The sequence below is a fragment of the Leguminivora glycinivorella genome, chromosome 8 (assembly GCF_023078275.1).
Source record: "Leguminivora glycinivorella isolate SPB_JAAS2020 chromosome 8, LegGlyc_1.1, whole genome shotgun sequence".
Taxonomy (NCBI): domain Eukaryota; kingdom Metazoa; phylum Arthropoda; class Insecta; order Lepidoptera; family Tortricidae; genus Leguminivora; species Leguminivora glycinivorella.
In genome coordinates, this window is record NC_062978.1 from 20,617,604 (window position 1) to 20,641,046 (window position 23,443).

At 37.4% G+C, this 23,443-nt stretch overlaps 1 protein-coding gene across 1 annotated transcript in view; it reads right to left on the reverse strand.

Annotated features, from left to right (window-relative positions):
* LOC125229107 (cholecystokinin receptor-like) overlaps positions 1–23,443 on the reverse strand; it is a 174,215-nt gene that overhangs the window by 76,696 nt on the left and 74,076 nt on the right. The window contains 3 exon segments of the mRNA XM_048133886.1: positions 5,885–5,899; positions 12,189–12,213; positions 15,246–15,258. Coding sequence (XP_047989843.1) covers positions 5,885–5,899; positions 12,189–12,213; positions 15,246–15,258 — 53 coding nt within the window.

Genomic DNA, 23,443 nt, shown 5'->3' on the forward strand with positions numbered 1-23,443 from the left:
CAGTAGCAATTACCGATCAAGGTTATAGCATTACGTTCAAGAAAAATATAGCTAGTGTTCAAGATAGCTATGGTAATACTAAACTGGTCGCAAATCGTAAAGGTAATTTATATTACGTTGAGGAACATTGTGGTGTAGTGTCAGCGATTTCTGAACGAAAGGTTGACGTAAGGTCGTGGCACGAACGTCTTGGTCATTTAAACGACATGCAACATTTACCCCCCTCGTAACATCCGTTGATGGTATCTTCGCACCTCAAATGTCTGCCTTTGTGAAACATCTGGGTGAAGCAATCGCCGAACGATGGGACTGATCCCTCAGCGTGGTCATGGGTTGGCTAAGATCAAAAATTACAATTTCAATAATCCGTGCTACAAGCATGTGTATCCGGGGTACGCGATACAAATTTAACACGTTCAAAAACTTCTTTGGCTTAAATGATGGCGCAGCCCTACCCAATCCTTCCTCCACTTCATAAATTTCCCTGTTTTGTTGATGCTTTGATACGTATTTGTAATATTTGTAACTATCTTTTTGTAAATAAATATTATCTACTTTAAATGCGAAAGATCTTGTCCGAGTTTTAAATAAATCTGGCATGAATTTAAAGATGTCAGATGTAACAGAATTATATGATTGTAAAATTTGTGCGAAAGGAAAAATAAGCAGGTTGCCATTTTCTAGCTCGAGTAGACTATGCAATGAAAAGTTAAAAATCAAACATAACGTGAAGATAAACGTGAAGAAAAGAAACGGATCGAGTTTTGAAATCGATAAGAAAAGATCGGCAAATACTACAAATCAACCGTTATCGGTAGATGTAGAGTTCCATCCGGCTCAGACTAGTGGAAATCCGGTAGAACAGATCTCTGATCACGAGGATGTGAACATAAGGTCATCGAGTGATCGTGATCCTAAACCCGAGAGAGAAGAGGATGTTCCTGTTGAAGCTCGTCAAATGACAGATGATCCAGGTACTGTCGCAGAACCGTCTCAACATGATCATCATCAAGATGAAGTTCATGTTGATGGGGGGAGGATAGTGAAGAGAGGTCCAGGGCGACCGCGGCTGGAGAGAGGCCATGTTGGGCGTCCTCGAAAGATATACAACACAGTTATCGTAGAACCGGATCCTGTTATCGTAGAGCCAGAGGTTGTCGTAGAGCCAGAGATTGTCGCAGAGCCAGAAGTTGCCATAGAACAAGAGGTTTCTGCGGAAGAAGGCTTTGAGTCAACTGAGGAGTATGGAGACTGCGAAGATTTCGTTGGAGTTGCCGAGATTAGTCTGAAAGAGGCCTTATCAGGTAACGAGCGAAAAGGATGGAAGGATGCAATAATGTCAGAAGTCAAAAGTTTAATTAAAAACGACACTTTTGATATCGTCAAGAAACCTATGGGCCGAAATGTCATTGGTTGCCGATATATTTTAACAACGAAGTTAAATATCGACAAGACTGAGAAGAAGAAAGCTAGATTGGTGGCGAAAGTCTTTAGCCAACGTTACGGCGTAGATTACCAGAAAACCTTTGCGCCAGTCGCTAGGCTTGATTCGGTAAGATTATTAGTTGCACTTGCAGTGGAACTGGATCTTGAAATTCATCAGTTGGATATAAATACGGCATATTTAAATGGATTATTAGAAGAAGAGATATACATGAAAGTACCAGATCTTCTTGACGAATGTTTGCAAGATTTAACACGACTGGAGCAGCCAGGTTCATTCATATATGAAAGAGCTAGCAAGTTGTTATGCGACCTGAGGTCTGGAGGCCAGGGATCGGATACCGGTATTTTTTTCGGAACGGTTCCGTACGTTGACCCGAGAACTTTACTTTAGCGTTTCTGGTTCCATTAACCGGTATTCTTTTTCGTTCAGTGAACGAACGTTTATGAGTGAGAACTGTTCCGAAGAACAGAATTAAATGATACGTTCTTTAAAGAACAGTTCGCGGGAACGGAATTAAATGATACGTTCTTTAAAGAACAGTTCGCAGGAACGAAATTATTTCGGTTTTTCTATTTCCAAGAATTTGAACGAACAGTGCAAGCGGTGTCGGCCACGGCCATCACTTTAGTAACTTTAGTTTGATTTGAGACTAGCGGTGAGTAAACGTGGCGTCGAACGAAACAAATACGTCGAAAACATTCTGCACCACAACCACAATGAAGTAAGTTTTTTTCTTTTAACTTAGTGCTTTCAATTTTACCGATTTTAAAATTTAAGTAATTTCACGACGCTTAAGTATTTATTTACAGGCAATCGTACAGTCCAAGGTCAAATAAGGACGGGACGCCGCTATTAGCAAGAGCGAGCGTCCTTATTTGACCTTGGTATGGTCATCTCAGGTGTGTGTGTGTGTGTGTGTGTGTGCGTGTGCGTGTGCGTGTGCGTGTGCGTGTGCGTGTGCGTGTGCGTGTGCGTGTGCGTGTGCGTGTGTACAATATACACTACTTTCCCATTAATTGTGTCGTTGGTACTGTAGATAGTCAATTACCATAGAAATTACATCAGCTACTATCAACAATGGACCTTTAGGGTCAGTTGCACCAAACCGTCTGTCACCGTTAAAGTATTCGTTAAATTTTATTGTATGGACAGTTCCATAGGCGTCTGCTGCGTGACGATGATGTGTGTGTCAAATGTGGTTGATGCAACGGGCCCTTAGTCTAAAAACGTCACAATGAAAGATGTGAAATGTGCAATTAGTCACAAAAATAAATTGTTTTTAGTATTCAACACTCCCGTGTCCCAGAACTCGAAGAATCCCAATTCATCCAATGTTATTATACTGCTGCGAGTGAAAGGGGCACTAATGATGATATTTATGACTTGATCGATGCACAGAATGAGCCACTGAGTAAGTACTTACCTATACTAAACCTTCATAAACCTAAATACTGAAACTCTGCCCGGTGGTTCGGTGTTAGGGCTTGCAATTATCCGTCCAATTCGAAATCCGGATGATTCGACTCGATATTTGAAAATCCGGATATTCGGATAAAATGGATATTTCGAATATTTTTTATTTTATTTAATAAATCTCATAATTAGTAACATAATTATGTACTACGATACGAAAAACACGTCGTAGGAAATTGTTATTTTATAATCAGGCTTGAGCTGTTGTTCGTAACCTTAATGTTAGGTTAGGTTACTTAGTTATTTCATTCTTGCCTTTTTTAGGGTTCCGTAGTCAACTAGGAACCCTTATAGCTTCGCCATGTCTGTTTGTCCGTCCGTCCGTCCGTCCGTCCGTCCGTCCGTCCGTCCGTCCGTCCGCGGATAATCTCAGTAACCGTAAGCACTAGAAAGCTGAAATTTGGTAGCAATATGTATATCAATCACGCCAACAAAGTGCAAAAATAAAAAATGGAAAAAAATGTTTTATTAGGGTACCACCCTGTATTGGAGTATTACAGGAGTAGGGAAAAAATTGAAACGGCTCGCTCTCTTAACCAACGTATAATGTCTAAAAATGACACGTACATGACTTGACTTAAAATTAAAAAAGCGCCTGCGTCAGAGTCGCAGCAATCTTGCGTATCGGTGACATGGACGAGGACTTAAATGAGTTAAAATTTTAACATGCCCCCGGGGTTGAAAGGAAGCCTTTCAAGCAGATTCGGTAGCCACAGGAAGCGGACATATCTTGCTGAAAGCCCGTCGAACGACTCCTCCAGATGTCTTCACATCAGCCACTCGAGATATTCCATCTTTACCAGGGTGAGTGGCTATAATGCGTCCAAGTCGCCATTTCAACGGAGGCAGGTTGTCTTCCTTCAAGACAACGAGGGTGTTATTCTGCAGGGAATCTTGGTTGAGTCTCCACTTGATTCGATGCTGCAGTTCTGGGATATACTCCTTTGTCCACCGAGCCCAGAAATGTTGACGGAGCTGTTCAATTCGGTGGAATCGTGAAAGATGCTGATATGTGTGGTCTCGCAGGTCGTGCACCGGCAATGACGTGAGTGAACGTCCGACAAGGAAATGTCCAGGTGTGAGCGCTGAGAGATCATCCGGGTGTGATGACAGAGGTGTTAGTGGCCGGGAGTTCAGAAGTGCTTCGATGCTGATAAGTGTAGAGTTAAGCTGTTCATAAGTTAAGTTACAATTACCCAACACTCGTTGCAAATGATATTTGACAGACTTAACACCGGCCTCCCAAATGCCTCCGAAGTGAGGTGCGTAAGCAGGAAGAAAGTGAAATTTAGTCTTTTCACTTGCCAAAGTTTCAGCCAATGAGTTGCAGTTATCCCTAAGAAACTTGGTGATTTCATTATAAGCTCCGACGAATGCAGTGCCGTTATCGGAATAAATGTTGTCTGGCTGTCCGCGTCGAGACATGAATCGAGACAGTGCTAACAAGTAAGTTTTACTAGTTAAATCTCCCACCAATTCTAAATGTATTGCCTTGGTTGTGAGGCATATGAAAACGGCAACATAAACTTTGACCAATGTGCAACCACGACCTTGGCGGCTGGCTGCCATAAGTGGACCTGCGTAGTCCACGCCTACATTCCTAAACGGATAGCCTCCAGGTGATACCCGAGAACTCGGCAAATTACCCATCAATGGAGCCTTTGTTTCTCCTTTCATGATTGTGCATCGTATGCACTGATGGTAGCAAGCTTTTGCCAAGTTACGACCCCTATGGGCCAGTAGGTCTCTTTAATCGTTGATAACAACATCTGAGGCGGTGCATGCAGAAGCCTCTTATGTTCATAACTGAATAATAATTTGGTAAATCGATGTGTGGACTGTAAAATAATGGGATGTTTTTTATCATACATGAATTCAGAATTGGAAAGACGGCCTCCCACGCGCATTAAATTATCGTTATCTAGGAATGGGTTGAATTTTAAAAGTTTACTCTTTTTAGTTAAACTTTGTTTTTTAGCTAAAACTTCATACTCAGGAAATGATTCGACCTGGCTACATTTGGTAATCAATTTCAATGAGGTATTTAGTTCGTCGTGATTGAGGTACGTCGAAGACGTAGACGTTATACTTTTACGACATTTCCTAATGAAGCGCAGAGCGTACGCAATAACACGAATGAGCCGTGACAGGTTGGAAAATCGGTTGAAATTTATGAATGACTCTTGAGTCTCTTGAGTTTCGTTGACGTGCAAGGAAATCTCAACGCGGGTTTCAGGTAGCTCATTGCATTGTTTTGTGGCAAGGATTCGACGGCCACTGAGACGAGTCCTGTTGTAAGAAACTAGGACCCGACCACCACAAATCTAACGAGTCAATAACGCTAGCATGCGTTCCACGGGAAATTAAATCCGCGGGGTTTTGATCTGTTGGAACATGCCTCCAAGAACAACTGCCGGTGATTTCTAAAATGTCTGACACTCGGTTCCTCACGAAGGGTTGCAACCTACTCGGCATCATCTTGAGCCAACCTAACACAATCGTTGAGTCAGTCCAAAAAGTCGTGCTTCTGGCCTGACCTCGAAGTGAAGATGTGACCTTTTCATACAGATGAGCACTAACGAGAGCTCCACACAATTCGAGTCTAGGTATGGTTGTAGGCTTGATTGGACTAACTCGACTTTTCGCAATCAACAACCTAACTAACACCTGACCTTCCTTGTCTACACTACGCACGTAGACACAAGCGCCGTACGCGCGTTCAGATGCGTCTGAGAAAATGTGCAGATCAAAGGCAACGTGTGAGCTGCAAATAACATGACGAGGGACTCTAACGTTATTCAGTGCCGGCAATCCTTCCAAGAGTTCTACCCATTGCGTGGTGATCTCTGGAGACAGTTCGTCCTCCCATGAAACCGTCTGAAGCCACAGCCGCTGCAGTAGCATTTTCATGGTGATTACGAACGGAGATAGAAGCCCTAATGGATCGAAAATCTGAGCAATCACTGAAAGCATGTCGCGCTTGGTATTTCCCTTAGAGACTATCTTCCCTATCGGAAAATACAGCTCGTCAGACTCAGGGTGCCAGCCTAAGCCTAACGTTTTGCTGGGCTCATTTGATCCTATATTCAAATCCACAGAGGATTGAAAGGGTTCGCATAATAGGCGAGCCTCATTTGACTTCCACTTACGCAGGTTCATTCCTGCGGAAGAAAGTGCTTGAGTCACTTTATGGCGAATAGATTTCACCTCAGTAAGGTCATCTCCTCCTGTCAGCAGGTCGTCAACATAAAAATCGTGAACGATGGCTTCTTTGACCTTATCGTCCTCACAATCTAAGCCTATCTGTTTGAGACACCTGGTGGCCAGGAAGGGAGCACTGGCTGTCCCATATGAGACAGTGTTGAGCTCGTGCACTAATAGTGGCTTGGTCTCTGAGCTGCGCCAAAGAATTTTCTGCAGATGGCGGTCGTCAGGATGCACCCATATCTGACGGTACATTTTCTCAACATCTGAAGAAATGATGTACCTGTGCTGCCTGAACCTAATCAGAATAGACAGAAGGTCGTCTTGCACAGTGGGTCCGACCATCTGAATGTCATTCAGACTGACACCTGAGGTAGATGGGCTACTGGCATTGTACACCACTCGAAGCTTTGTAGTGGTGCTTTCGCGCAAAATTCCGAAATGAGGTATTATGTAACCATTTTCCTCGTGTGCGATCTGTCTACCTTGCGACATGTGACCCAAGCTTTCGTACTCTGCCATGAACTCATGATATAAAGCTTTAAATGAAGGCTTGGTTTTAATTCTACGCTCCAATGAGAGCATGCAGTGTTTTGCGCGTTGAAATGAGTCGCCTAGGACACTTTCGCTTTGTTTTAAAGGCAGCCTGACGCAGAATCGTCCGTCGGCTAGCCGCGAAGTATTTTCAACGAAGTGTTCTTCGCACATTTTTTCCTCAGGTGAATAATGTGACGACTTATGGCTAACTTCTTCGAGCTGCCAAAACCGCGTTAATTGGGTTTGGATGTCGTCGTTACATTTTAAATCATTATCACCTGTGTGCGAAAGACCAGAAGCAAAGAAACACTGAATGCTGGAAGGTAGACTGTCGGTAATTTCCCGACCAGCAACCAAATAGCCAAAGCGAGTTTCACAGAGCATCGGAAGTCCAATACCTAGTCGAATGATTTGAGGTCGTGTAGGAAATGAGTCCCAAAACACCTCAGCGCCTAATATAATATCGACAGGTGCGGGTTCATAGAAGTTTGGATCAGCCAAACAAATGTCGCTTGGGATATTTAGGTCTGCCAGATTAATTTGACGACAGGGGACGTCATCAGTTAAGGATGGCAGAACATAACAGTTAACTGTTACTGAATATGTGTCGTTTAAAGATTTAATAGGAACAAGACACATTTCTCCTATTTCACTAGGTTGTTTATTTACACCTAAAATTGTAGTGTTAATTTGACTTGTAGGTAAATTTAATTTCTCACAAAAACTCTGAGATATTAAGCAAGCAAAACTACCGTTGTCTAACATGACGCGAGCTACCTGCTCTTTATTATTACCATCGTAAACCTTGACTAGCGCAGTCGCAAGCATGCCATGTTTCGCTGGTGGCGAGTTAGACATAATTTGAGCCGATAGTGTTTGTACCGAGGCGGGCGAGACATCATGCGAAATATTCCCTAAACCAGAATGAGATGCAACGGGCGCGGCAGGTAACGATTGATTAACAGGAAAAATCGATTTATTATTTTTAGTTGCATTTTCCTCCTCGCCGCGGCCGGACGCGCAGGCTCCGCTCGATGTAGGTTTGCTATCGGTAACATGCACTAATGTGTTATGCTTTCGCTTACATAGCTTGCATCCTGGCTTTTTGCAATGATTAGCATAATGTCCACCGCGTAAACAGTTGTAACAAACCTTTAAATTCGGTAATAATTCCAATCGCGCGGCGTTACTAAGGGCGAGAAACTGTAAACAACTAGGTAAATAATGTTCACCGCTGCATTTAGGGCACTTAGCCACAGTGTTTTGTTTAGTGTCCTGTACGGACAAAGTTTTCAACTTCGGAGTGTTTTTGTGAGAAGTGTTATTTCGACCGACAGTGTTATTAGTGGACAGTTCCAACGTTTCCAATAAATCAGAACGATTTCGCATGAATGTTAGAAACGCTTCGAGAGTTATTGGCTTATCTTTATCTAAGCGACCTTTGTACTCTTCCCATTCCCGGTACGACTTAGCATCTAACTTATGTGACACAATGTAAATAAGTAACGTATCCCATTGTTTTACGGGTTCGCCTAGTGTTTCCAATGCGAGCAAGTTTTTGTTCAATTGGTCGATCATACGTTTTAACGCAAATGAAGACTCCTTGGTGATTGTTTCGATGTTAAATATTGCTGAAACGTGATTCTGCAGCAATAAACGTTTGTTATCGAAACGATCACACAGAAGTCTCCAAGCAGTTTGGTAATTTTTAGAACAAAATTCGACCGATTTAACAACCACTGCCGCTGAACCTTCTAGTGACGATCTTAAATAGTGAAATTTATTTATTTCATCGATTTCGTCATTTGAATGAATTAAGCTTAGGAATGTGTCGTGAAACTCGAGCCAATTCTCATATGAACCTGAGAACTTTGGCAACTGTATGACGGGAAGTTTAACAAGCCTATGATTGCTAGCACTAGAATTACTTGCACGTTCGCTACCCAGGTCTTCTTGCTTTTTATTAAATGAATGTAAAATATCCTGTGCTTTAGCAATTGCACTGAAGTACTGGGCTTCGAACTCAGCTCGCTCAGATAACTGAAGGTCAATGCTAGACGACAAGCATTCTAACTTTAACTGCACTTCATCGTACTCACTAAATAATGATTCCATTCTACTGACTCTTAACTGCAACTCATTGGCGGCCACAGAGGTAAGTGAAGTACTTTCCAAAGAATTTATGTAGTTTGAGAAGTTAGTTAGCCGACCCTTATAACTGCCACGTTTTTTGATTAAATCCTTTTCTTCGGTCATTTTGAGAGGCGTGTGTTTTCAACTGAAACGTTATACAATGCAAGATTAACTTAAATGTATTAGTAATGTATAAATGTACAGTTGTCGCCTGAGTTTATTAATTCGTTTAAGTTAACAGTTTATATACGTGTAAATTTTTAAATTTATTTTATTTACTTAGATTTAAGATTTAACAGTAATAATCGTATATAACTTTAACGTTTTGTAACAAATATTTAATGAAATTTATGATGAAAGCTAACTTATCTAACCTGCTGTTTTATTAAACAACTACCTTAGTCTATCGTCTGGTTAAATAATGATTTACTAACTTCACAGTTCGTATTTTTATAAGTTAATTAAAAGCCTTAGCATATATCAGTGAATAACTAATACAAATTAACTAATTACGAAATAAAATGAAAGTGAAGTGTTAATCTGACGATGACGTGACAAAAGTTAGCTTTGCGTACGTGGTTAAGTTAACAATTAAATGATACTAACCGTATTAAATTGTATCCTTACACTTAACTACTACCTGTATGACGAGTGAGGGTGAAATTAAGAAAACTGAAAGCTTAACTCTTCTTCAACTTTGTCAAGTCCAGCAATCCAACAGGAACACGATCTTCTCTATACCTCTTGCTCTTGTCGGACGAATTTCTTAATTTATCGTTCACTCGTCAGCTCCTTTTATTATTAAATCTGGATTATTCCTCAATCCGGCTCGAAGGACCATGTATTGGAGTATTACAGGAGTAGGGAAAAAATTGAAACGGCTCGCTCTCTTAACCAACGTATAATGTCTAAAAATGACACGTACATGACTTGACTTAAAATTAAAAAAGCGCCTGCGTCAGAGTCGCAGCAATCTTGCGTATCGGTGACATGGACGAGGACTTAAATGAGTTAAAATTTTAACACACCCCTACATGTAAAGTGGGGGCAGATTTTTTTTTTCATTCCAACCCCAACGTGTGATACATCGTTGGATAGGTATTTAAAAATGAATAAGGGTTTACTTAGATCGTTTTTTGATAATATTAATATTTTCGGAAATAATCGCTCTTAAAGGAAAAAAAAGTGCGTCCCCCCCCTCTAACTTTTGAACCATATATTTAAAAAATATGAAAAAAAATCACAAAAGTAGAACTTTATAAAGACTTTCTAGGAAAATTGTTTTGAACTTGATAGGTTCAGTAGTTTTTGAGAAAAATACGGAAAACTACGGAACCCTACTCTGAGCGTGGCCCGACACGCTCTTGGCCGGTTTTTATGAAATGACTTCAGTTGCCCATAAGATATATGATTTTATTTTTATGTAATTTTGACTAATATTTGATATTAATGAATTTTAATGCTAGAGACATAATCTGATTGCCATATGAGGCAAAACGTCATGTTGTGATCGTTTAGATCGAATATTACCTAAAAAAGGTATTACCTACCTACTCCTTGTTTAAATATCAGATTGCATTTACGAGGTTTTCATTGCCGATTTATTCAAATGCAAAAAGAACTATGACATATTACAAACACCATTTAGCTTTGTTAAATAACAAGGCTGAATGATCTTTCTCTCTAATAATTTTCACCTCTTATCTTTGATGACTTCGTGACTCCATTCCAGTTACACTTGGGACTCTCGGGTAGACGTTCTTAGCCAGAGGGCCTTACGTTACGTATACAGCGAAAAAGTTTTGGTGTTGCAACACTTGCAACCTATTTTGAAAGGATAAAATGTAAAAGCGTATCTGCTTAACTACTTCATCTTGTTCTGCAGTTCAATACTAAACAGGTCTTCCGCCGCGGGATACATAGAAGACTTCTTTTTGTCAGAAAATTTGAACAGTTTTAGTTCTGTTTGCAATTTATTTATTTATTTATAATGTATTCGGATGCTAACAATAATGAAAGTGCAGCGTTTGATACGGTACTCAGTGTCACTTGATTGATTGAGTTAAATTGATATACATTTACATGAGATTATCCACAAATATTCATGAAAAAAACCCTGCCTGCTAAGCCGCGGTCCCGGCGGATTCGAATCCCGGTAAGGGCATTTATTTGTGTGATGAGCATAGATATTTGTTCCTGAGTCTTGGATGTTTTATGTGTATGTAAGTATGTATTTATCTATATAAGTATGTATTCGTATCGTCGCCTAGCACCCATAGTACAAGCTTTGCTTAGTTTGGGGCTAGGTTGATCTATGTAAGATGTCCCCCAATATTTTTGTTTATTATTTATTTACTTATAGTCATACTTGTTATGGAGAATTTTTGGCCAAAAGCTGCACTTTTGGATGGAAGCAAGCCGCTTTGCATGGTGATAGTAGACATTATAGTAAACGATTTTTTCCGAGGATATCGAAATTTCATCTCTTAGGAAGCCGAGCGTAGCGAGGTGTTTTATGAAAAGGAAAAAAATCTATCTTTTTATTGTATCGTCCGATTTTGACAAAACGTATCTCAAATGAAAGGTATTAATTTGTGTAATTTAAAAAAAATACAAAGAAAAAAAATTTAAAAGAAAAGTAAGAAAAAAATAAAAAAAGTAAATTTCCGTCTCGCACTGAATAACTTCAAAGAATGACAGACAAAATGTACAATGTCGATATACAAGTTTTTTTTAATCGAAGACAGACTTACTTTATGTAACTTAAAAAAATATTGAAAAAAATTGGAAAAAAATGTAAGATTTAAAAAAAAAACCTTAATTTTCGTATCACACTGAATAACCGCAAAAAACGGTAGACACGGTGTATAATTTCGATATATGATTTTTTTAAATTAAAGAAAAATAAATGCATGATTATAAACTAAAAACCGAATCGAAATCGAATCAGTAGTTTTTAAGATGCAAGTTGTCAAAGTTGGCTTAGTTTGTTTATATGGTCGCTTATAATAGTTATAATATAAATTCCTTAGCCAGAAAGTCAGAAACATTATATTTTTCTTACAGTTAAAAGTATGCATAGGTAATAGACATCATTATAAACATTTTTTTACAAGGATATAAAAATTTCATTCCTTAGAAACCCTTACAAAGACGATCCAATAAAAAAAACTGCCTTTTTTTTGTTTTTAGTAACAGACATCGCTACGCTCGGCTTTCCAAGGGATGAATTTTTTATATCCTCGTAAAAAATTGTTTATTATGATGTCTATTACCTATGCATACTTTTAACTGTGAGAAAAATATAATGTTTCTGACTTTCTGGCTAAGGAATTTATAAGCGACCATATAAACAAACTAAGCCAACTTTGACAAATTGCATCTTAAAAACTACTGATTCGATTTCGATTCGGTTTTTAGTTTATAATCATACATTTATTTGTCTTTAATTTAAAAAAATCATATATCGAAATTATACACCGTGTCTACCGTTTTTTGCGGTTATTCAGTGTGATACGAAAATTAAGGTTTTTTTTTTAAATCTTACATTTTTTTTTCCAATTTTTTTCAATATTTTTTTTAAGTGTCATAAAGTAATACCTTTCAAATGAAACATGTTTTGTCAAAATCGGACGACGTACAAAAAAATGAGATTTTTTTTTCGGTTTTCGTAACCGACCTCGCTACGCTCGTCGTTCTAAGGGATGAAATTATAATATCCTCGGAATTTTCAATTTTATTTTGATGTGTACTGTTACTATGTATTTTTCTGTGTCCGAAAAACATATTATTTCTGACTTTCTGGCAAAGGAATTTCAAAGTGGCCATATAAAGCGATCTTTCCCAACTTTGGCAACTTGTATCTTAAAAAATGCTGATCTGATTTCGATGCGGTCTTCAGTTTTCAACTAAAAATTTATCTGTCTTCGATTAAAAAAAAACTTGTATATCGACATTGTACATTTTGTCTGTCATTCTTTGAAGTTATTCAGTGCGAGACGGAAATATAAATATTATTTTTTTCTTACTTTTATTTTAAATTTTTTTCTTTGTATTTTTTTTTTTTAATTACACAAATTAATACCTTTCATTTGAGATACGTTTTGTCAAAATCGGACGATACAATAAAAAGATAGAATTTTTTTCATTTTCATAAAACACCTCGCTACGCTCGGCTTCTTAAGGGATGAAATTTCGATATCCTCGGAAAAAATCGTTTACTATGATGTCTACTATCACCATGCAAAGCGACTTGCTTCCATCCAAAAGTGCAGCTTTCTTTTCATAACTAGTATGACTATTATTAAATAAGGTAGTAGTGCCACTCAAGGAGTAATTTTTGATATAAATCGCTTTAATATCGTAAATGTGTTAATTTTACTTTAAAATTTGTTTTCCAAATGAGCTTCTTAAAAATTGCAATGGTATTTCTGTCATTCACAATATTCGAATTATTCGTTTTATCCGGATTTTAACGTGCAAATTATCCGAATTTCAAAATCAGCGGATATATCCGGATTACAATACAAGCCCTATTCGGTGTCACTCCTAAAGTAGGTACTTACAGGCGACCGTAACGACATATGTCAATTAGGGACGCAGTTATTTGTAAAAACCGGCCAAGAGCGTGTCGGGCCACGCTCAGTGTAGGGTTCCGTAGTTTTTCGTATTTATCTCAAAAACTTCTGAACCTATCAAGTTCAAAATAATTTTCCTAGAAAGTCTTTATAAAGTTCTACTTTTGTGATTTTTTTCATATTTTTTAAACATATGGTTCAAAAGTTAGAGAGGGGGACGCACTTTTTTTCCTTTAGGAGCGATTATTTCCGAAGATATTAATATTATCAAAAAACGATCTTAGTAAACCCTTATTCATTTTTAAATACCTATCCAACAATATATCACACGTTGGGGTTGAAATGAAAAAAAAAAATCAGCCCCCACTTTACATGTAGGGGGTACCCTAATAAAACATTTTTTTCCATTTTTTATTTTTGCACTTTGTTGGCGTGATTGATATACATATTGATACCAAATTTCAGCTTTCTAGTGCTTACGGTTACTGAGATTATCCGCGGACGGACGGACGGACGGACGGACGGACGGACGGACGGACGGACGGACGGACGGACGGACGGACAGACAGACATGGCGAAACTATAAGGGTTCCTAGTTGGCTACGGAACCCTAAAAATGAGAAAGCCTTATACGGTCAACCGGGGTGGCTTTAAAACGCAGGGGTGACTTTGAAAATTTAGTTTTAAAGTCATACTGTAAGTAAATTCGCGATTTTCTATGGTAGATTTACAAGAATATTTATTGATCTATTATCTATCTACTAATTACATGAACAGTTTCAGTAAATAATGAATGATGTTAATTTTAAAGCCGTTCAAATACCATCAAAGTAACCCCAAATTTTCCTAAAGCCACCCCGGTTGACGTAGCTCTCCCGCTCTTACAATCCCGTACTTGTTGGACCTTGGTCGGTTTGGTCGTCTGTAGACAGTGTAGACACTAATACACTCGCCAACTACAGTTGTGTATTCCATGTAGATACACCAAGGGCCCAATTCTCAAAAGCTTGTAACTTATTGTAATAATTTTCTAGAAATGTAAGTATATTATGCAAAATAAATAAGATATTTTTATTGCAGATAAAAGCTTTGACATAGATGATGAAGATCTAGCCTTCAAAAAATATATATAGAGAAAAAACTACCCCATATCCAAGCGATTCTGATGACCTTGAGTTGGATGCAAGTGCTTATAGTGTGAGAAAGCTGTATAAAATATAATCTGCACTAATTTGTATAAATATGTGTGTTACTTAATCTGTGTGAATTTGTAATAGTGATATGTTTTTAAATGTTTTTAAGGACCAAGATGCAGTCCTTGAGAGAGCACAACCCATGCAATCCATTTATAGTGAACCGGAACCGGACGCGATGTGCCCTTGTTCATGCAAGCGTAATATAGTTGCAGTCGTTATAAGAAAAAGTTAGAACAAGTTCCCGAAGAGAATTTACGGGCTTGTTTAGAAGATCTCGAAAATAAAATAGAAAAATATTATTAAATGTGTATCAAGATTATGTGTACTCTATCATAATTATAGCTTCAGTGTAAAAGTCAATCATATTTTGGTACATTCGTTAGTGAAATATCGTTATAAAATAAGGGTTATTCCACTAGTCAGAGTTACCACTTAGTTGTTACCAGTGGTAACTACAATGTTATTTTCCCATAGGCAATTACTGGAAAGATTATATCATAAGATTCATAAGTTTTGTTTTATTTTATACACATGTAAAGCATGACCAGAAATATATGACTACGCGCCATGTAGCGGAATTTCATTAAAACTATTTTCTTCATAGTCATCATACTATACTGAACTGTCACTCCATACATCAGAATAACAGCGCACTCCTGCCTGACAATAGTTATTTATATTTCTGGTCAGGCTTTAGTTTCTTAACCATACTTACCATATCCAACGCGATCAATGTTATTTTCACCAAATCTAATGGCAACAGCTGAGACTGTTTCCTCACCTTTAATTGATTGGCCTCAATGGCCACTGCGTAAGAGTCGTTAGAGGTGCACATTGACTTGCCTAATATCAAGGACGATAGATACCGGGACTGACAAAGCCCATACAAAGTTTACCTCTGAAATGTCCCATACATTTCCGAGCGATTATTTCCGAAAAAATTAACAATATCAAAAAATGTTAGTAGTAAACCCCTATTCATTTTTTAATACCTATCCAACAATAGGTATATCACACGTCAGGGTTGAAATGAAAAAAAAATCTCTCCCCACTTTACGTGTAGGGGGCGGGCACCCTAATAATGTTCTCATGCAATGATTAGTTGGTTTCGATTTAGCTTAATATATTTTTTGTTCTTATTTATGGTGTCTGTATTTAGCTCTGCCGTGAAAAATATTTAAAGAAATAAGGAGGCCGTTTCATCATCGCCACCAGTACAAAACAAGGTCCCACGTAAGAAGAAAATAAACATCGACGACTTCGATACAGGCACAAGCTTCATGAATTTTAGGCTGTGTGGAAGTAGCAAGTCTTCAAACCTAGCTTATTAAATTGTCATTCTCTAAAACCATGCTTTAATTTTCTACAAATATTAACGCGAAACGAAACCCAGTACTCGCTGTCCCGATTATACATGACGTCGGCACATTATTGCCATATGAAAACGATTTGTAGCGACACTCTTCCAGGGTCAAATAAAAACTTGTCAGGCTTTAGTTACTAAAAAAAATCCGGATTTAATCCGGAGTTCGGATTTTGCCCTAAAAATAATCCGAAAATCCGGATTTTATATTATTGCAATCCCTAGGTATAACCCAATCCTTTCAGAAAATATTTACTTTATCACAAAATTATTTTAAACTTTCTTTTTGACATCGAAAAGGCTTTAGTTTTTTACATACCGAATAACTTTATTTCGGTATCATGATTCCTTTTAAGATAATTACATTATGTATAAGGTAAGGAATAATATTTAGAATACCTAAAATATGACAAATTTGCATTCTATTCAAATCAGTACGAGTATACTTCACGGAGTCCAAAACTATACGCAAATCAGAAGTCCAAAACTAGAAAAATATAGATAGAGACTATAGAGAGCGATTGCGGGCGCCGGTCGGCTCGAGCGCGAGTACTTGCGCCGCCGGCGTACGCGTCTGTGTGCGTGCGCCACGCGCACACACAACTTTACTATACAGGGCCTCTCTGTGGGTTCCGCCCCCGTCAACGCGACGGCGATAAAGACCTAAAAATCTGAATTCGTGCTTGCCTCCTGTATCGTCTTAATCCTTTAATGATTCCGTTAACGTGAAACTTTAAGTAGACAGGTTTTATGAAGACAATTGGCCGGTGAGCCCTACAATTTTAAAATTTGCCGCCCTTTATACATGGTGTATATTCTATGCTGTTTCTTCCTATCCTAATAGTTTCAATATCAAGCATACACTATCACTGCACGTTCGCTGTTTATACGCCGAAAGTTGCAACTCAAGTAAATGAAGTAAACAAAACAAACAACCTACCTTCACCTTCATTGCCGGCCGCGGCCAGCCGGCTAACCGAAACAGAAATATACATGAACTTCGTGTGAAAAAGAGACAGCGAAAGGCGGCTCGTGCGTCGGCGAAAACGTTCGGCTCTGGCGCTCGCTACAGTCGCTATACCTACTCCCGCGCGGCTCGGAACGAAATAATATTGGTTTTAGGAACGCTAAAATTCTGTTCGTTCATTTAAACGTTACTGTAAGGAACTGTTCTTTGAGGGAACGAAATAAGAACCGAAACCGAAATTATTTTGTTCCCACTGAACAAAATTTATAATGAACCGTTCGTTTAGGGAACGATATAAGAACCGTAACCGAAATTATTTTGTTCCCATTGAACAAAATTTATAGGTAACGGTTTAAGAACGATATCAAATGGTATTTGGGAACGGGTTCCGATCCCTGTTGTTCAATGGGAACAAAATAATTTCGGTTACGGTTCTTATATCGTTCCCTAAACGAACGGTTCATTATAAATTTTGTTCAGTGGGAACAAAATAATTTCGGTTTCGGTTCTTATTTCGTTCCCTCAAAGAACAGTTCCTTACAGTAACGTTTAAATGAACGAACAGAATTTTAGCGTTCCTAAAACCAATATTATTTCGTTCCGAGCCGCGCGGGAGTAGGTATAGCGACTGTAGCGAGCGCCAGAGCCGAACGTTTTCGCCGACGCACGAGCCGCCTTTCGCTGTCTCTTTTTCACACGAAGTTCATGTATATTTCTGTTTCGGTTAGCCGCCGGCCGCGGCCGGCAATGAAGGTGAAGGTAGGTTGTTTGTTTTGTTTACTTCATTTACTTGAGTTGCAACTTTCGGCGTATAAACAGCGAACGTGCAGTGATAGTGTATGCTTGATATTGAAACTATTAGGATAGGAAGAAACAGCATAGAATATACACCATGTATAAAGGGCGGCAAATTTTAAAATTGTAGGGCTCACCGGCCAATTGTCTTCATAAAACCTGTCTACTTAAAGTTTCACGTTAACGGAATCATTAAAGGATTAAGACGATACAGGAGGCAAGCACGAATTCAGATTTTTAGGTCTTTATCGCCGTCGCGTTGACGGGGGCGGAACCCACAGAGAGGCCCTGTATAGTAAAGTTGTGTGTGCGCGTGGCGCACGCACACAGACGCGTACGCCGGCGGCGCAAGTACTCGCGCTCGAGCCGACCGGCGCCCGCAATCGCTCTCTATAGTCTCTATCTATATTTTTCTAGTTTTGGACTTCTGATTTGCGTATAGTTTTGGACTCCGTGAAGTATACTCGTACTGATTTGAATAGAATGCAAATTTGTCATATTTTAGGTATTCTAAATATTATTCCTTACCTTATACATAATGTAATTATCTTAAAAGGAATCATGATACCGAAATAAAGTTATTCGGTATGTAAAAAACTAAAGCCTTTTCGATGTCAAAAAGAAAGTTTAAAATAATTTTGTGATAAAGTAAATATTTTCTGAAAGGATTGGGTTATACCTAGGGATTGCAATAATATAAAATCCGGATTTTCGGATTATTTTTAGGGCAAAATCCGAACTCCGGATTAAATCCGGATTTTTTTAGTAACTAAAGCCTGACAAGTTTTTATTTGACCCTGGAAGAGTGTCGCTACAAATCGTTTTCATATGGCAATAATGTGCCGACGTCATGTATAATCGGGACAGCGAGTACTGGGTTTCGTTTCGCGTTAATATTTGTAGAAAATTAAAGCATGGTTTTAGAGAATGACAATTTAATAAGCTAGGTTTGAAGACTTGCTACTTCCACACAGCCTAAAATTCATGAAGCTTGTGCCTGTATCGAAGTCGTCGATGTTTATTTTCTTCTTACGTGGGACCTTGTTTTGTACTGGTGGCGATGATGAAACGGCCTCCTTATTTCTTTAAATATTTTTCACGGCAGAGCTAAATACAGACACCATAAATAAGAACAAAAAATATATTAAGCTAAATCGAAACCAACTAATCATTGCATGAGAACATTATTAGGTGCCCGCCCCCCTACACGTAAAGTGGGGAGAGATTTTTTTTTCATTTCAACCCTGACGTGTGATATACCTATTGTTGGATAGGTATTAAAAAATGAATAGGGTTTACTACTAACATTTTTTGATATTGTTAATTTTTTCGGAAATAATCGCTCGGAAATGTATGGGACATTTCAGAGGTAAACTTTTGTATGGGCTTTGTCAGTCCCGGTATCTATCGTCCTTGATATTAGGCAAGTCAATGTGCACCTCTAACGACTCTTACGCAGTGGCCATTGAGGCCAATCAATTAAAGGTGAGGAAACAGTCTCAGCTGTTGCCATTAGATTTGGTGAAAATAACATTGATCGCGTTGGATATGGTAAGTATGGTTAAGAAACTAAAGCCTGACCAGAAATATAAATAACTATTGTCAGGCAGGAGTGCGCTGTTATTCTGATGTATGGAGTGACAGTTCAGTATAGTATGATGACTATGAAGAAAATAGTTTTAATGAAATTCCGCTACATGGCGCGTAGTCATATATTTCTGGTCATGCTTTACATGTGTATAAAATAAAACAAAACTTATGAATCTTATGATATAATCTTTCCAGTAATTGCCTATGGGAAAATAACATTGTAGTTACCACTGGTAACAACTAAGTGGTAACTCTGACTAGTGGAATAACCCTTATTTTATAACGATATTTCACTAACGAATGTACCAAAATATGATTGACTTTTACACTGAAGCTATAATTATGATAGAGTACACATAATCTTGATACACATTTAATAATATTTTTCTATTTTATTTTCGAGATCTTCTAAACAAGCCCGTAAATTCTCTTCGGGAACTTGTTCTAACTTTTTTCTTATAACGACTGCAACTATATTACGCTTGCATGAACAAGGGCACATCGCGTCCGGTTCCGGTTCACTATAAATGGATTGCATGGGTTGTGCTCTCTCAAGGACTGCATCTTGGTCCTTAAAAACATTTAAAAACATATCACTATTACAAATTCACACAGATTAAGTAACACACATATTTATACAAATTAGTGCAGATTATATTTTATACAGCTTTCTCACACTATAAGCACTTGCATCCAACTCAAGGTCATCAGAATCGCTTGGATATGGGGTAGTTTTTTCTCTATATATATTTTTTTGAAGGCTAGATCTTCATCATCTATGTCAAAGCTTTTATCTGCAATAAAAATATCTTATTTATTTTGCATAATATACTTACATTTCTAGAAAATTATTACAATAAGTTACAAGCTTTTGAGAATTGGGCCCTTGGTGTATCTACATGGAATACACAACTGTAGTTGGCGAGTGTATTAGTGTCTACACTGTCTACAGACGACCAAACCGACCAAGGTCCAACAAGTACGGGATTGTAAGAGCGGGAGAGCTACGTCAACCGGGGTGGCTTTAGGAAAATTTGGGGTTACTTTGATGGTATTTGAACGGCTTTAAAATTAACATCATTCATTATTTACTGAAACTGTTCATGTAATTAGTAGATAGATAATAGATCAATAAATATTCTTGTAAATCTACCATAGAAAATCGCGAATTTACTTACAGTATGACTTTAAAACTAAATTTTCAAAGTCACCCCTGCGTTTTAAAGCCACCCCGGTTGACCGTATAAGGCTTTCTCATTTTTTAGGGTTCCGTAGCCAACTAGGAACCCTTATAGTTTCGCCATGTCTGTCTGTCCGTCCGTCCGTCCGTCCGTCCGTCCGTCCGTCCGTCCGTCCGTCCGTCCGTCCGTCCGTCCGCGGATAATCTCAGTAACCGTAAGCACTAAAAAGCTGAAATTTGGTATCAATATGTATATCAATCACGCCAACAAAGTGCAAAAATAAAAAATGGAAAAAAATGTTTTATTAGGGTACCCCCCCTACATGTAAAGTGGGGGCTGATTTTTTTTTTCATTTCAACCCCAACGTGTGATATATTGTTGGATAGGTATTTAAAAATGAATAAGGGTTTACTAAGATCGTTTTTTGATAATATTAATATCTTCGGAAATAATCGCTCCTAAAGGAAAAAAAGTGCGTCCCCCCCTCTCTAACTTTTGAACCATATGTTTAAAAAATATGAAAAAAATCACAAAAGTAGAACTTTATAAAGACTTTCTAGGAAAATTATTTTGAACTTGATAGGTTCAGAAGTTTTTGAGATAAATACGAAAAACTACGGAACCCTACACTGAGCGTGGCCCGACACGCTCTTGGCCGGTTTTTACAAATAACTGCGTCCCTAATTGACATATGTCGTTACGGTCGCCTGTAAGTACCTACTTTAGGAGTGACACCGAATAGGGCTTGTATTGTAATCCGGATATATCCGCTGATTTTGAAATTCGGATAATTTGCACGTTAAAATCCGGATAAAACGAATAATTCGAATATTGTGAATGACAGAAATACCATTGCAATTTTTAAGAAGCTCATTTGGAAAACAAATTTTAAAGTAAAATTAACACATTTACGATATTAAAGCGATTTATATCAAAAATTACTCCTTGAGTGGCACTACTACCTTATTTAATAATAGTCATACTAGTTATGAAAAGAAAGCTGCACTTTTGGATGGAAGCAAGTCGCTTTGCATGGTGATAGTAGACATCATAGTAAACGATTTTTTCCGAGGATATCGAAATTTCATCCCTTAAGAAGCCGAGCGTAGCGAGGTGTTTTATGAAAATGAAAAAAATTCTATCTTTTTATTGTATCGTCCGATTTTGACAAAACGTATCTCAAATGAAAGGTATTAATTTGTGTAATTAAAAAAAAAAATACAAAGAAAAAAAATTTAAAATAAAAGTAAGAAAAAAATAATATTTATATTTCCGTCTCGCACTGAATAACTTCAAAGAATGACAGACAAAATGTACAATGTCGATATACAAGTTTTTTTTTTAATCGAAGACAGATAAATTTTTAGTTGAAAACTGAAGACCGCATCGAAATCAGATCAGCATTTTTTAAGATACAAGTTGCCAAAGTTGGGAAAGATCGCTTTATATGGCCACTTTGAAATTCCTTTGCCAGAAAGTCAGAAATAATATGTTTTTCGGACACAGAAAAATACATAGTAACAGTACACATCAAAATAAAATTGAAAATTCCGAGGATATTATAATTTCATCCCTTAGAACGACGAGCGTAGCGAGGTCGGTTACGAAAACCGAAAAAAAAATCTCATTTTTTTGTACGTCGTCCGATTTTGACAAAACATGTTTCATTTGAAAGGTATTACTTTATGACACTTAAAAAAAATATTGAAAAAAATTGGAAAAAAAATGTAAGATTTAAAAAAAAAACCTTAATTTTCGTATCACACTGAATAACCGCAAAAAACGGTAGACACGGTGTATAATTTCGATATATGATTTTTTTAAATTAAAGACAAATAAATGTATGATTATAAACTAAAAACCGAATCGAAATCGAATCAGTAGTTTTTAAGATGCAATTTGTCAAAGTTGGCTTAGTTTGTTTATATGGTCGCTTATAAATTCCTTAGCCAGAAAGTCAGAAACATTATATTTTTCTCACAGTTAAAAGTATGCATAGGTAATAGACATCATAATAAACAATTTTTTACGAGGATATAAAAAATTCATCCCTTGGAAAGCCGAGCGTAGCGATGTCTGTTACTAAAAACAAAAAAAGGCAGTTTTTTTTATTGGATCGTCTTTGTAAGGGTTTCTAAGGAATGAAATTTTTATATCCTTGTAAAAAAATGTTTATAATGATGTCTATTACCTATGCATACTTTTAACTGTAAGAAAAATATAATGTTTCTGACTTTCTGGCTAAGGAATTTATATTATAACTATTATAAGCGACCATATAAACAAACTAAGCCAACTTTGACAACTTGCATCTTAAAAACTACTGATTCGATTTCGATTCGGTTTTTAGTTTATAATCATGCATTTATTTTTCTTTAATTTAAAAAAATCATATATCGAAATTATACACCGTGTCTACCGTTTTTTGCGGTTATTCAGTGTGATACGAAAATTAAGGTTTTTTTTTTAAATCTTACATTTTTTTCCAATTTTTTTCAATATTTTTTTAAGTTACATAAAGTAAGTCTGTCTTCGATTAAAAAAAACTTGTATATCGACATTGTACATTTTGTCTGTCATTCTTTGAAGTTATTCAGTGCGAGACGGAAATTTACTTTTTTTATTTTTTTCTTACTTTTCTTTTAAATTTTTTTTCTTTGTATTTTTTTTAAATTACACAAATTAATACCTTTCATTTGAGATACGTTTTGTCAAAATCGGACGATACAATAAAAAGATAGATTTTTTTTCATTTTCATAAAACACCTCGCTACGCTCGGCTTCCTAAGAGATGAAATTTCGATATCCTCGGAAAAAATCGTTTACTATAATGTCTACTATCACCATGCAAAGCGGCTTGCTTCCATCCAAAAGTGCAGCTTTTGGCCAAAAATTCTCCATAACAAGTATGACTATAAGTAAATAAATAATAAACAAAAATATTGGGGGACATCTTACATAGATCAACCTAGCCCCAAAC